General features: G+C 41.3%; 1 protein-coding gene across 11 annotated transcripts in view; it reads left to right on the top strand.

The window, feature by feature from the left end:
- Nucleotides 1-15,942, top strand: part of WDR25 (WD repeat domain 25) — a 140,081-nt gene that overhangs the window by 71,118 nt on the left and 53,021 nt on the right. For all 11 annotated transcript variants that reach the window (XM_057318672.1, XM_057318668.1, XM_044389930.3 and 8 more), the window contains one exon: nucleotides 13,721-13,868. In XM_057318672.1, coding sequence (XP_057174655.1) covers nucleotides 13,721-13,868 — 148 coding nt within the window. The remainder of the gene's footprint in view (nucleotides 1-13,720; nucleotides 13,869-15,942) is intronic.

Below are 15,942 nucleotides of genomic sequence, written 5' to 3'. Positions count from 1 at the left end.
GCTAGAAAGTAAGGAGGGAAATCTCAGAAAGGAAAGAGTCAGAGAAGAGGAGCCATAAATTCTGTGTAGAGGCTCTGCCCAGATCTCTGGATGACTTCTGAACCCATGGAGTAGACTCCCAAGCCTCTGAGCTGACACTAGGAGAACTGAATAGAAATTGCTGCTGCTGCATACAATAGAGACAGTTTAAAATGTGGGTAGAGCCAAGTAAGCTGACTGTTTAAAAAAAAAAAAGTTCAGAGAAACATAACAATCCAGAGTTTATACAATATAAATTTGGTGATTATCTAGTATTCCACCCCAAATTACTCACTATAGGAAGAAACAGGAAGAGGGAACCCATAGTCAAGAGAAAGGCAATCAGTGAAGCTTGTCTGAAAGATATACAGATGTTGAAATTAAAGTATTTTAATACAGTTATTATTAAAGTGCTGAAGGACACAAAGGAAAATATATTCACAATGAATAAAAAGATAGGAAATCTCTGTAGAGAAATAGCAACTATAAAGAAAAACAAATAGAAATCCTAGAACTGGAAAATACAGTATCTGAAATAAAGAATCCATTGTTTGGACTCCATTGCAGAGTGGAGATATCAGAAGAAAGAGCCAGTGAACTCGGAGATAGAATAATAGATATTATTCAACCTGAAGTCAGAGAAAAAGAATAGGGAAAAAAAAGAACAGATACTCAGGGACCTCTGGACAATATCCAAAGATGTTCGTGTAATATAGTAATCCTGTATGTATAATTGAGTTCCGGAAGGAGATGAGAATGAGGAAAAAAAACTATTTGAAGAAATAATACCAGAAAACTTCCAAATTTGATGAAATATGTATATTTACAGATTCAAAAGAAGAACAAAAAACTTTGCAAACCCCAAGCAGAACAAATATAAAGAAAATCACACCATGGTGTATCATAGTCAATTGAACATGTGGAAACCAAAGATAAAGAAAAATTTTTTAAAGTAGCCAGAGAAAAATGAATTTCATGTGGAGAAGAATAATGATATGAAAATCACTGACTTCTCATCAGAATCCATGGAGTCTGAAAGCAGTGGAATGGCATCTTTAAAGTCCTGGTAAACAAACAAACATGTCAATTCGTGATTCTGTATCCTCTTAAGAACGGAGGTGGCTTAAAGACATTTTCAATTCTAAGTGAAAATTCATTGACAGCAGACAGGCACTACAGAAACATTAAAGGAAGTTCTTTAAGATAAAGAAATATGATACCAGATAGGAACTCAGATCTTTAGGAAGGAGTGAAGAGCCTGGAAATGGTAAATATGTGGGAAAATATAGAAGACTATTTTTTCCTCTTAAATTAAAAAAAAATGCATATGACTATTTAAAGCAAAAATGATCATATTCCTTGTGGGGTTTATAACATGTGGATGTGGTACATGTGACAACTATGTAGAGTAAAGAATGGGATAAAAGACATGGTTTCAAGCTTCTTAATGTTTTATGTAAATTGGTACAATATTAACTGTAAAAAGACTTTGAGATACTCAGAATGCATATTATAAGCCCTAGAGCAACCACTAAAAAAATAACATTGAAGAATAGCTAACAAGCCAATAAGTAAAATGGAATTGTAAAAATAATTATTTGAAAATAAGTCAGTAAAGGAAGAAGAGAGGAATAAAACAGAAGTAAAAACAGAAAACAAGAAAATGATAGATGTAAATCTGATCATACCAATAATCATATGAAATGTAAATGGATTAAACACTATAATTGAAAGATTGTCAGAATGGATACAAAAGTAAAACTAAATTATATGCTGTCAAAAAGAGGTATACTTTAAGTAAAAAAGAAAGAAATAGGCTAAAATTAAGTAGATGGAATAAAGAGATACCATCCAAATAGTAGGCGTAAGAAAATTGGAAGTATTGTTAATACTAACATAAAAGAGACTTCAAGACAAAGGACATTACCAGAGATAAGAAATAAGACATTTCATAGTATTCAAGAATTTATCAGGAAGACATAACAATCATGTATGCACTGAATAACAGAGCTTCAAAATACATGAAATTTTTTTTCATAGAATTAAAGGGAGAATAAAAAGATTCGTAACTTACACATGGAGATTTCAACACTCTAAGTAATTGGTTGAACAACTAGACAGATAAATAAAGATGGAAGATCAACTACTTTCACTTAATTGACATTTATAGAACACTATACATAACAGGTGCAGAATACATTTGCTTTTCAAATTCAAATAGTACTTTACTAAGATAGGTCATAAACAAATCTCAATACATTTAAAAAGATTGAAACAACAGAGAGCCTAGTCTCTGTTTACAGTGGAATTAAATTAATAATAAATACGGAGATACTGAGCAATAAGAAAAACCATAAACATTTGGCAATTAAACCACACACTTCTAAATATCTTATGGGGACATGCACTTTCAGCTAAGATGGAGTCGTAGGGACCAGATTTATGCTCCAATCTTAAACGATTTAAAAAATCAGACAAAATGTCAGAAGCAGTGGTTTTTCAGACATCGAATACTAGGCAGTGTAGACGGTGATGCCTGAGAGAGGGGGAAGCAAAATGAAATGGGCCCTGTGACTGCTCCAGCTGGTGAGAGTTTCCCAGACTGCAGCACAGGGAGGAGAAATCCAGATGGGTCCCAGTGGTCATTCTGACCCGAGGAGACAAAGCTGGGAGTCCAGGAAGTCATGGCCACTAGGGTTCTCAGGACAGAGAAGCAGAGATTAGAGAGCTGCAGCAAGAGAAGGCTCCAGAGATCTGTAGGAGGCTCCTTCAGAGTCTTCAGTGGAGTACTTGGTCAGCATGTGTATGAGAAAGTTCCTGGAAGTGGGAGAAGAACCACTCAAAAAGAACAGGGTGAGCAATCCCCAGAGCTTCACAAGACCAAGAATAGTTCATAGTGCCACAAGCCAGAGTGGGAAGTCCACATAATTCATTAGAGTATTCTTTCGGTAGCAGGGTAAAATAGCCCTGGACTAAATGGTGCTCTAGTCCCTCCTATCAGAGCTTCGAAACTATCCTGCAAGGAGTGAACTGTTTCCAAGTAATTTAACTGTGTCCCAGAACAAACCTCAAAAGTATTTATAGGAATACATAAATATAAAACATTCACTAAAGTAAAATGCACTGTGTCTGGCATCCAAACAGGGAGTACAAGGAATGCAAAGAAGTAGAAAAATCCAAACTATGATTAGAAGAAAAGTCAGTCAATAGAAGCAGACCCAGAAATGGCACAGATGGTGGAATTAGTCAATAAGAATAGTAAGCCAACTATTATAAATATGCTCCATATATGCAAAAAGGTAGAGAAAAGCATAAACATGTTAAGGAGAGACAAGGAAGATAGAACAAAGATCCAAATTGAACTCTAGAACTGAAAAAAAATCTCCGATGAAAATTGCACTAGATAGGATTAACAGCAAATCAGAAACAAAACGTTAGCAAATTTGAGAACATAGTCATAGATACATTTTAGAAGGTAATACAGAGAGTAGAAAGCTTGGGGAAAAAATGACGAGCTGTGGGACAACTTCGAGCTCATCTGCTATACATGAAATTTAAGTCCTCAAAGGAAGAGCAGAAAAAAATATTCAAAAGAAATAATGCTGAAAGTTTTCCAAATTTGATGAAAATTAGAAACGAAGAACAGAACCAAAGAACCTCAGTGACATGCACAAGAAACATGAAGAAAAAAGTTCACCAAGGTACATCTTAATGGAATTTCTTATAACCAATGATAAAGAAAAACATTTTGAAAACAGCCAGACGGGGAGAAAAAGGCAAATTACATACTGAGGTATGAAGCTAAGGATGACAGCAGACTTCTTATTGGAAATAATGCCAGAAGCCAGTGGAACAATGTACTTTAAAGTACTGAAAGAAAAAAGAACAAACCAAACCATCGTCAGCCTCTAAAATGTAATACCCAGCAAAATATGTGTTTAAAAGAAAGGCAGAATGCTTTTTTTAGATATTTATAAGCTGAAATAATTCATCACCAGCAGACTTGCACTATAGGAAATGTTAAATAAATTTCTCAAAGCAAAAGGAAAATAATGCCAGATAGAAATCTACATTTACACAGGGGAATGAGCACCAGAAGTGGTAAATATGTGGGTAAATGTAAATAATTTTTGTTCTTACTTAAAAATCACTTTAAATGATGATTGATTGTTTAAAGTAAAAACAATAACCACGTTTTATGGGGTTTGTGTAAAATGTATGATAATGCATACAAGCTGATATGTGGGAAATGGTATTTATTATTATTACGGTTCTTATAAAACAAGCGCTAATATTACTTGAAGTTTATCTGTGATAGGTTACAGATGTATGCTATAAACCTTAAAGCAACTAGTAATAAAACAAAACAAAGATTTATGGTTAGTAATCTAACAGTGGGAGATAAAATGAAACAAAAAATACTCAATTCAAAAGAAAGCAAAAAAGGGAAAGAGAGAACAAAGGATAGATGAGATGAATGGAAAACAAATAGCATGGGGTGCCTGGGTGGTTCAGTCAGTTAAGTGCCCCACTTTTGATTTCGGGTCAGGTTATGATCTCAGGTTTGTGGGATCGAGCCCTGCATGAGGCTCTGCACTCAACATGGAGTCTGCTTGTCCTCCCTCTGCTCCTCCCTGGCTCACACTCTCTTTCTTTCTCTCTACCTCTCAAATGAATAAATAAATAACATCTTTAAAAAAATCCAAGAAAACAAATAGCAAATTTAAACCCAAACTGTATCAATAATAGATGAAATGGTCTAAATATCTATTTACGTATGTATGTATGTATGTAAGTAAGTAAGTAAGTATATATATAGAGAGAGTATGCATGAGCGGGGGCAACTTGGGGCCCAGTCTCATGACCCTGAGATCATGACCTGAGCCAAAATCAAGAGTTGACTACTTAACCGACTGAGCCACCCAGGCACCCTGGTCTAAATCCCATTTTAAAAAAAACAAAGATTGTTAGATTGCATAAAAAGGCAACTATATAATGCCTATAAGAAACCCACTTCAAATATTAAGATGCAAGAAGTTAAATGTGAAAGGATAGGATAAGATATACCACACTAGTACTAATTTAAAAAAGTTAGAATGGCCATATTAATATCAGACAATAGATTTCAGAGCAAAGAATATTAGCATGGAATAGAGTTATCTTATAATGATAAAGGGGTCAATTCATCAAAGGACATACCATTATGCTCCTAATAAGAGCTTTAAAATACATGAAGCAAAACTAATAGAACTGAATGAAGAAATAATCAAATCCACAATTGTAGTTGCAGGTTTCAACACCCTTTTCTCAATAATCAATAGATCAAGTAGACAGAAAATCCGTAAAGATACAGAATATTTAAATAACAGTTGGCCTGATTGACATTTATAAAACACCCTATGTAACAACAGCAGAATGTACATTCTTTTGAAGTGTACATAGAATGTTTACCAGGGTAGACCAAATTCTAGGCCATAAAACAAGTCTCAGTAAATTGAAAAGGATTGAAATCATTCAAGTATATTCTCTAATGATCATGGAATTAAATAAAAAATCAATAATAGGTATCTGGAAAATTCCCAAATATTTGGAAACTAAAAACATACTTCTAAATAATCCCTGAGTCCAGGAAGAAACTATTAGGGATATTAGAAAATATTTTGAACTGAATGCAAATGACAGCCCAACATGAAAATTTGTGGAATGTAGTTAGAGCAGTTCTCAGCTGGTAATTTATAGCACTAAATGCCTATATTCATAGGAAAAAAAAAAAAAGAAAATTTCAAATCTGTGATCTCAGCTTCCACTTTAAGACATAAGAAAAAAAAGAGCAAATTCAACCCAATGTCAGCAAAAGAAAGGAGATTAAGATAAGAGCAGAAATAATTGAAATAGAAAACAGATAAACAGAAAAATCAGTAAAACCAAAAGCTGGTTCTTTAAGACCATTGAAACTGATAAACCTTCAGTCACTCATCAGGAATGAAATAGAAAAGACACATACTAACATAGTATGAGAAGTGACTTAATTACAAATTCTAAAGACATTAAAAGGCTACTAAGGTAATGTTATGATCAACTTTATGCCAGTGAATTCTACAACTTAGATGACATGGATAAATCCCTTGAAAGACCCAAACAGGACAAGCTCACTCCTGAAGAAATTGATAACCCCCAAAGCCCCATATCCATTAAAGTTGAATTCATAGTTAAAAACCTTCCCACAAAGAAAACTCCAGGCCCAAATGACTTCACTAGTGAATCTTACCAAACATTTAAGAGAAATAATACCAGTTTGTTATAGGTTGAGTTGTGTCTCTCTTAAAATTTATATTTTTAAGTCCTAACCGCCAGTGCCTCAGAATGTGTCCTTATTTGGAAATAAGGCCTTTACAGAGATAATCAAGTTAAAATGAGGTCATTAGGATGGGCCTTAATTCAGTATAATTGGTATCCTAATAAAAAGGGATACAGAGAGAATACCATGTGAATGAGACAGCCATGTACAAGTCAAAAAGAAAGGTCTGGAACAGATCCTTCCCTCATGGCCCTCAGAAAGGGCCAACTCTGCTAACACCTTGATTTCTGACTTTTAGTTTCCTTAATCATGAGATATAATACATTTCTGTTGTTTAAGCCACTCAGTTTATGGTACTTTGTTATGGCAGCCCTAGGAAACTACTACACAATTCTATTCAAACTCTTCCAGAAAATCATAGAGAAGGAAACTCTTTTCAGCTCATTCTGTGAGGCCATCGTTACCTTATACCCACAAGAAAAAGACACTGTAAGAGAAGAAAATGATAGATCAGTATCTTTTATGAACACAGATACAAAAATTTTAAATAAAATTTTAGTAGATTAATCCACCTGTAGGGGTGTGTGTGTGTGTGTGTGTGTGTGTGTGTGTATACACATACTTATTTCTATGTGCTTATAATATCATGACCAAGTAAGAGCTGTCTCAGGAATGCAAGGTTCACCTAATATTTGGAAATCAATGCATTTCAGCATATTAATGAACTACAAAAGAAGAACCAAATGATCGTGTGAAGAGATACAGAAGGAGCATTTGACAATATACAGTATTCATGTCGATAAAAACTTTGTGCAAACCAGAAATAGAAGAGAATTTTCTCAAACTGATAAGGGGAATTTATGAAAACATTAACTTTCACATTGTACTTAACTGTGTAAAAGACTGATTGCTTTCCCCATCAGATCAGGAACAAAGCAAGGGTGTCCAGTCTCACCATGTCTGTTCAGCACTGTACTGGAGATTCTAGCCAGTGCAATAAGGCAAGAAAAAGAAACAAAAAATATCCATATTGGAAAGGAGGAAGTAAAACTGTTTTATTTGCAGAGAATCCAATTGTCTATTGGGAAATTCTACTGAATCTACAAAAAAACCCTTCAAGAATTGAAAAGTTGGTTTAGCAAGATTGTAAAATTCAAGGTAAATATGCAAAAATTAATTGTATTTCTCTGCATTGAAAATGAAGAACCTAAAATTAAAAATCAAAAATACCATTTACAATATCATCAAAACATGAAGTAATTAGGGATAAGTTTGATAAAAGATGTGCAAGAGTTTTTCATTAAAAAACTAAAAACCATTGCCTAGAGAAATTAAGGAAGACCTAAATAAAAGGAGGAATATATCCTATTCATCCATTGGAAAACTCAGTATTGTTAAGACATCCTCCCAGATTGGTCTGTAGATGCGGTGCAGTTCTAGCCCTTGACACACACATTGTAAAGGAATCCCAAAGCTTTTGCAGGCAGATGGCTTGGTGAAGGTTTGGGCACTGGTTGCACAGGCTTGCTGATCTAGTGAGTCTGAGAGTGGTCTCTAGAATGATATCCTGGGGCAGCAGGGGCTGTCAAAGGGTGGAGAAGAGGCCAGGAGGTGTGGCTGAACTAGGAAGGTCTGCAAGGTAGGAGCTGTCAGGGAGGGGCCAAATGGGAGGCAAAGTTCACCCAGAAGTTTGATAGCCTTTGTGTCCAGGTGGTAGAATTATGGACGATTCTTATTTTTTTCTGTTTCTCTGTTCCCGCCCCCCTCCCGAGCAGACTTACTTCTAATATAATCAGAGAAACCACAATCTTGTAGTTGATTCCTATGGGATATTGTTTTTTTGCATATCTATATAATTTGAATATTTTACAAGGAGATTGTATTTGTTTTGTAATCAAAAACAAAAGGCACACAGGTAGGCAGGAAGAACATTGCCACAGCAATGGGTTTTAGGAGATTGTGAGGAACTCCTGGTGGTGTCATGTATCAGTCACCAGGACATGGAAACCACAGTAAATGTGGGACAGCCAAGCAAATGCACATTTTACTTGTCATGTTCTTTCCGAATCTGACTTCTGTTGGACACGTAGAATGTCTCTGTCTAGTTAATGCATCAAGTCATCTTAGAACATTTGACAGAAGACTTAACTCCTTAATTCCATGGAGGCAGATGGGGATCTCTAATTACTTAATTGAAAAAAGGTACACACTTCAGGCTGCCACAGTGTTTGGGAATTAATCTTTAAAACCTGACAGTGAACATTAAATTCAATTAGGGAGAGCGATTAGCAGAGATTCTTCTCTCCTTCACCCTGGGTAGCTTTGAGAAGTGGCTGACTGGTCTGCATTGATTCTGACGCTATCCTTGTGTATATATCAACCAGGAGAGCCAAGTATGCATTTTTCACTTCAGAGGAGAGTTATCGGACAATTTACAGATTGACGGATTTCCTTAAACATGTCTCCGTGGCTGATTCAGAAGGCCCCGTGGCCAAGAATTCAGACTCAGCCAGTTTGCTGCTTTGGGCCTTGGTGCTTTCTTCTCCTCTTCTCTTTTCTTCCCCTCTTCCTCCTTCCTTAACTTTCTCCTCCTTCTTCTTATTTTGTTGGTTCTACCTTCCAAGCAAAGCCACTTTTTCACTGCCACCAAGTGGTCCAACCGTGCTCCTCTCTCCCGTGGATTCTTACAGAAGCTCCACACTGTCTTCCGTGTCTCCCTTGCCCCGCATGCTCCTCCTGGCACAGCAGCCTGCAGGGTTCTTCCCCAATTTCTGTATAGCTCCTTTCCTCACCACTTCAGATCTTCCTTCAAAGCCATCTTCTCGGAGAGGCCCTTCCTGGCCACCATTTCAGTCCTTCTCCTGGCCCTAGAGCTCCTTTCTTGCTCAATTATGCCCTGGGTCTTTACCACTACCTTACTACATAGATTCTGCTTGTTTCTCTTGTTCAGTGTCTGTCTCATTGAAGGCAGGGGTTTTTGTCTTGTTTACTGCTGAACAATGCCTGGCTAATAGCAGGTACTCAGGAAATGTTTGTTGAATGAATGAAAAAATGAGTTTATTTTTATTTTTTAAATTTATTTTTAGAGTGGGGGAGGGGCATAGGGAGAGATAATATTAAGTAGGCTTAGTGCCCAGCACGGAGCCCAATGTGGGGCTCGATCTCACAACCCTGAGATCATGACCTGAATCGAAATCAAGGGCTGGACGTTTAACTGACTGAGCCACCCAGGCACCCCAAAAATGAAGTTTCATAGATGGAAACATTTGGGAATATTTGCTTCAGAGCATAGTCATTCCCACCACCCCCCTCAGAAATACAGCATAGTGTTCACAGTGCCCTTCTCTCAGCCCCATCCCTCGCCCACCACTCCCTGGAGTGACCGTCATCTTCATACATATTTGTTACAGTCTTACTGTAAATGCACAAATAAATATGATAGAATTTTGCATCATGTGTGTTTTTAAGATTGTGGTGACATGCATATAGCACAGGATTTAACTCTTTTTGTTTCACAAAACTAAAACTCTGTCCCCATTAAACACTGACTCCCCACTCTCCCCTCCCCCAACCCCTGTCCCCCCCCCCCACCCCCCCCGTCTCCTTTCTATAGCTATGATTTTGACTATTCTAGGAACCTACGTGTAAGTGGAATGATACAGTATTTCCCCTCTGTGTCTGGCTTATGTCACTCAGCACAGTATCTTCAAGGTCCATCCATGCTGGGGCAGGTGTCAGAATCTCCTTCCTTTTTAAGGCTAAATAGTATCATATGGATGGACCACGTGTTGTTGATCCATTCATCCGTTGATGGGCACTGGGGTTGCTTCCGCCTTTTGGCTCCACTGAATAATGCTGCTATGAACTTTGGTGTCTCTTTGAGGTATCTCTTTGAGACCCTGCTTTCAGTTTTTTGGGTATACGCACACAAATGGGATTGCTGGATCCTGTGGTGACTCAATGCATAATTTTTTTTTTCTCTATGCATAATTTTAAAAAAAGATTTTATTTGAGAGAGAGTACGAGAGAGAGAGCATGAGTGGTGGGGAGGGGCAGAGGGAGAGGGAGAAGCAGGCTCCCCGCGGAGCAGGAGCCCGAGGGTGACACAGGACTCGATCCCAGGACCCTGAGATCATGACCTGAGCCGAAGGCAGACACTTAACTGACTGAGCCCCCCAGGCGCCCCTATGCATAATTTTTTAAAGAAACTGTTGTACCGTTGTCCACACAGGCTGCACCATTTCACATTCCCCCCAGCAGTGCACGGAGCTTCTAGTTCCTCCACATTCTCCCCAACACTTGTTCTATTCGTTCTTTTTTTTTCTTTTCTTTCTTTCCTTTCGTTTCCTTTCCTTTTCCTTTTCCTTTTTCTTGTTTCCTTTTTCTTTTTCTTTCTTTCTCTTCCTTCCTCCCTCCCTACCTTCCTCCCTTTCTTCTCCCTCCTTCTCCTCCTCCACTTCCTCCTCCTCCCTTCTTCTTCTTCTTCTTCTTCTTCTTCTTCTTCTTCTTCTTCTTCTTCTTCGATAAAAGCACTGTTTCTTGTGTTTTAATAACTTAGATGGTATCTTGCTGCATATGTGCAGCTTGTCTTATGTAATCTATATTTTTTATTTTTTAGCCATGTTAATCCTGTAGGTGTAATCATAAATTTTACTTTATTTTTTCTATTAAAGAGTCATACTTGTACATAGTTTTGAAAAAACTGCACTCTGTTCTTTTACCACAAACTCCCACTCCACTTTGAAGGCTTCTTGCTGTTTCTTCCATTCTTTCTTTCTTTCTTTTTTTTTTTTTTTATTGTGTTATGTTAGTCACCATACAGTACATCCCTAGTTTTTGATGTAATGTTCCATGATTCATTACTTGCATATAACACCCAGTGTACTATGCAATACATGCCCACCTTAATGCCCATCACCGGCCTGTCCCAATCCCAACTTTTTTTTTTTTTATTGTGTTATGTTAGTCACCATACAGTACATCCCTAGTTTTTGATGTAATGTTCCATGATTCATTACTTGCATATAACACCCAGTGTACTATGCAATACATGCCCTCCTTAATGCCCATCACCGGCCTGTCCCAATCCCCCTCTGAAGCCCTCAGTTTGTTTCCCAGAGTCCATAGTCTCTCATGGTTCATTCCCCCTTCTGATTACCCCCCCTTCATTCTTCCCTTCCTTCTCCTACTGATCTTCCTATTTCTTATGTTCCATAAATGAGTGAAACCATATGATAATTGTCTTTCTCTGCTTGACTTATTTCACTTAGCATTATCTCCCCCAGTCCCATCCATGTTGCTGCAAATGTTGTGAAATCGTTCTTTTTGATGGCTGAGTAATATTCCATTGTATGTATGGACCACATCTTCTTAATCCAGTCCTCTGTTGAAGGGCATCTTGGCTCCTTCCACAATTTAGCTATTGCGGACAATGCTGCTATGAACAAAAGTTAGAAATATGGACAGAAATAATGAAAGAACATATTTTCATGTGGGCTAACAGACACATGAAAAAATGTTCTTCCATTATTTCTGTCCATATTTCTAACTTTTTTTTTTAAGTAGGCTCCACACCCAGCATGGGGCTGGAACTCACGTGGAGATAAGAGTCGCGGTGCTCTACCACCTGAGCTAGCCAGGCACCCCTGTGTCCGTGTTTCAAATGTAAATGATGCTCTTTCTTGATTTTTCAGTTTGAGACCCCAGCTATTAACCCCTAAGAAGAAAAAAAGGATCTGAGCTCTATTAGTATTCTTTGATGGCTGCTATTGACCTCTTGTTTTTTTAAGCTCAGACATTTACATATGCCCAGGAAACATACTTTCAGAATTCTGATCCTTTGCATTTTGAGGACCCTCAGGATGCAGCAGGATGAATTTTGCCATCTTGAAAGGGAAGTCTTATCTCCAGATTGGGTCTGTGGATGTGTGGTACACTTTGGGTTATTAGGGAAATGAAGGACATGAAGCTTGGGTTCCCTGATGTAACTGAGAGAGGGTCAGAGAGCACTGCTATTAAGAACTACATGTATGGGGGCGCCTGGGTGGCACAGCGGTTAAGCGTCTGCCTTCGGCTCAGGGCGTGATCCCGGCGTTATGGGATCGAGCCCCACATCAGGCTCCTCTGCTATGAGCCTGCTTCTTCCTCTCCCACTCCCCCTGCTTGTGTTCCCTCTCTCGCTGGCTGTCTCTATCTCTGTCAAATAAATAAATAAAATCTTTAAAAAAAGAAAGATTTAAAAAAAAAAGAACTACGTGTATGGCAAGCCCCAAGGAGCATGCCCGCCAGCCCCACTCATTCCTCACCACAGTCGTTGGGATGGGGCTCTTCTTATCCCCACTTCGTGGAGGAGACTAAGGCCTAGGCAGGTTGAGCTGCTTGGCCAAGTCACATGGCCTGCAAGCAGAAGCATCCCATGGCAGGCACTTGACTCCAATGCCCGTGTTTTGACTGCAGGTGCTCTTCCTGCTTCTCATGTTCCATCCTCTAAGCCACCTCAGACGGTGGGCGGGAGCATCCCCTGCTTCTTGGAGTGACAGTGAGGGTAGGAGACTAGCCCTGCTGAGTCTGCATGCCAGGCCCAGAGCCAGCCCTGTCAGGCTCATGCTAACCAGCTTTTCCCTGGGGTTCCTGGGACAGCTGGTAAAGGGCTCTCTCATGCGTGGAGTGGCCCCGGTTCTTGGAATGTGCGGTTCTGTACTTGAGGGCTTAAGAACGTATTTCAGAAGTCATTGAATATACATGGGGCTTCCTGCCACAGGCCTCATCACCGTGGAAAGCCAGGGTGGGAATGAGGGATAATGCCTTCTCCCCAGAAAAAAGAACAGCTGGCCCTTTGGGCAGATAGATACTGGCTCTTTGCCCCATTGTAAGCACTGGTGTGGCAAGGGTCTGTTTTGGATCTTACTCTTAAAGCAGTACCCGTGAAGATAGCCTGACCTGGTGCAGCGTCCATTGCAGGGCTCACAAAGCCCCATCTCAGAGGACAGATGTCAGAGGTGCAGGTGAGGTTGGGCTAGAAGCAGGCGAGCAGGGCAGGATATGTGGTGGTGAGCAGCTTCCAAGTGGATGGGAAGGGCTGGGTGGCTGAGTGGCAGAACTTGGACATGCTGTTTTCTTGCCCAAGGCTGGCTGGTCTCAGCATCCATGTTGCCTTTTCCTCCCTGGGCTTCTGGGGGGCTCCCTTAACCCCAGGAAAGATTTTGGGTAAAGCTCCCCCTCAACTTGCCAGCCCCAAGCCTTTACACTTCAGCAAGGAAAAGTCTAACAGCTAGGTATTGTTTTGATGGTAAAATAATAGGAATCTGGTTCCACTGTGAAACTCTCTGCTCCTGTAGAGGGGTCAAGTTGAGCCCTAGAGATCAGGCTCCCATTTTGACATCTGGCACTGTGTTTACCTTGTAGGTGTGGAACGCTGTGGACTCAGGCCGCTGCCTGCAGACCTACTCCCTGCACAGCGAGGCGGTGCGGGCTGCCCGGTGGTCTCCCTGTGGTCAGCGCATCCTCAGCGGTGGCTTCGACTTCACCCTACACCTAACAGACCTTGAAACAGGTGTGTTTTCCTGCATTGTTATCCTGAGGCACCCCTTTCTCATTGGGAAGCTTCTCTGGGCGGGACAGGAGCCACAACCTGTGTACGGTTTCAGGGCAGTAGGAGATAGCCCTCAGGAGAGGCTCTTACTTGGTGAGTATGTTTCCAGGGCATTTGCCTGGAACCAAGACTCTCCATGGAGGGTTTGAGGTCGGCCTCTGCCAGCCTGCCCAGAGGACAGAGCCCTGAGGTTGTCTCAGCCCCAAGCTGTGGGGCTGGATAAAGAGGTGGCTTTTTAATCAACTTCTGACATGTGATTTGTACCAAAATAGATTTAGCTTTATCACAATGTCCTTTGGTTGAAATCAGTTTAGAATTCCTGTCAATTCATTATTGTTGAAAGGCTGTAAGGAATGATTCCAGCTCATAAGGAAAGTCTGCAAACGAGTTCTGCTTTAATGCCTACACTGAAAAGGCACTTGGGTAAGATGGATTTGTGCTGGGTAAATCCTAAGGGGCCTCCTGACAAGCAGGGCGACAAGGAGAGAGAAGTCAGCGGAAGGAACTTGACAGTACTGGATGCTCCTGTGCAATAGGCACTCTCAGCACCTAATCCAGCCACAGGCCCCGAGTGGGGTCCTATCCATGCTCTTCAGGTGAGGACAGAGCCAGCAGGTGCCGAGCTGGCTTAGAACCTCTGCCCCTGACTCCGGCAGGCTGGTCTCAGCACCCACGTTGCCTTTGCCTCCCTGGGCTTCTTCTGGTCACTTTTCTGCTAGGCACTATTGCCAGGGTCAGGAGGGGAGGCTAGAGTTCCCACCCATCCCTGGGGTGTCCCCTTCAGTCTTCAGAGAGGCCTCCCATGCCCAGCAGTGGAGGCACTGGGGTCTGTGCCTTTCCCAGGGCCTGGCAAGCAGGAGATGACAGTTCTGGGCCCAACCACACAGCTCCTCCCCAGCAGCTTGGAAGGGGTGCAGGGAAGGAGCACAGTGGTTGGATTGGGGTAACTGTGGAGTTTGTTTCCCACCCCGAGCACCCTCATCTCCTCTGGCCTGCTGAGGGGTGGCCTCGCAGCTCCTCTGACGGAGCCCCACACGCCCTCTCTGGGGATGATGACAAGACCCATGGCCATGTCAGTGGCCGGTACTGGGCCACAGGCTTTATACATAATGTATCAGTCCTCACCACAGCCTGCTTCCCGTGATTCTTTCCCGCATTTTATGGGTGAGAAGTCTGAGGCTCACGACAGCGAGTAGCTTCCTCAGAGCCTCCCAGTGGTGCGTGGCAAGTGGGGATTTAGAACCATGTCTGCATCTTCAAATCCTGTGCCCTTTCTACCGTGCTGAGTGTATCGTGTTTTTCTTCTCCAGAGTGTTTCCCCAACCATTTGTCGTCTTACCGTGAGCCCCACAGGGCCAACGAGGGGGCTATGGCTCAGGGGTTTGGTGCCACTTAGTTGGTAATGATGATAGCAGGTAATGTTCTCCTACAGCCTCACATACGGGGTCTCATTTAGGCCCCAGTCACCCTTCAGGGCTGGCACCACCAGACTCCTCTTTTCACGCACAGGTCTGCCAGGCTCACCATGTTGCCTGTGTGCCCAGTAAGCCATGCTCGGCATTGGAGACACAGAGGTGAACAAGACCCAGGATCCACCCCAGAAGCTCTTGTTTGCTGGGGGAGACAGAAGTGCAGAGAGAATCCCAGGTTACAGCGATGGAGCGAGATACAGGAAGTGCAAGGACATCTAGCCTAGAAGATCAAGAAAGACTTCCAGGAGGAAGTGGAACCTACCCTGAGGCAGGAACTAGGGGGACAGAGGTCTAGGTGAAGGGGGCACGGTTGAGGGTGAGGGAAGTGGGTTCTCAGTAGACAGGAGAATGAGGACAGAGTTGTTACAGGAACATGAACGTCATGGTGTGTGTGGATATGTGGGGTGTGGGGATCTGGGGCAGCGAGTCTGGAGCTGCAGGAATAGGAGCGTGAGCTTCATGCAGTTCTTGGCCTATGAGGTATGCGTTCTCCAGGCACTGTTCCCCACTCTGGGGTCACCGAGCACCCATGGGTACCTGCACTGCCCACCCACCGAGTGAAG

The sequence above is a fragment of the Ursus arctos genome, unplaced genomic scaffold, assembly GCF_023065955.2.
Source record: "Ursus arctos isolate Adak ecotype North America unplaced genomic scaffold, UrsArc2.0 scaffold_25, whole genome shotgun sequence".
Classification (NCBI taxonomy): Eukaryota; Metazoa; Chordata; class Mammalia; order Carnivora; family Ursidae; genus Ursus; species Ursus arctos.
The sequence above is the reverse complement of the archived record's forward strand: the minus strand, read 5'-3'. Positions and strand labels throughout refer to the sequence as shown.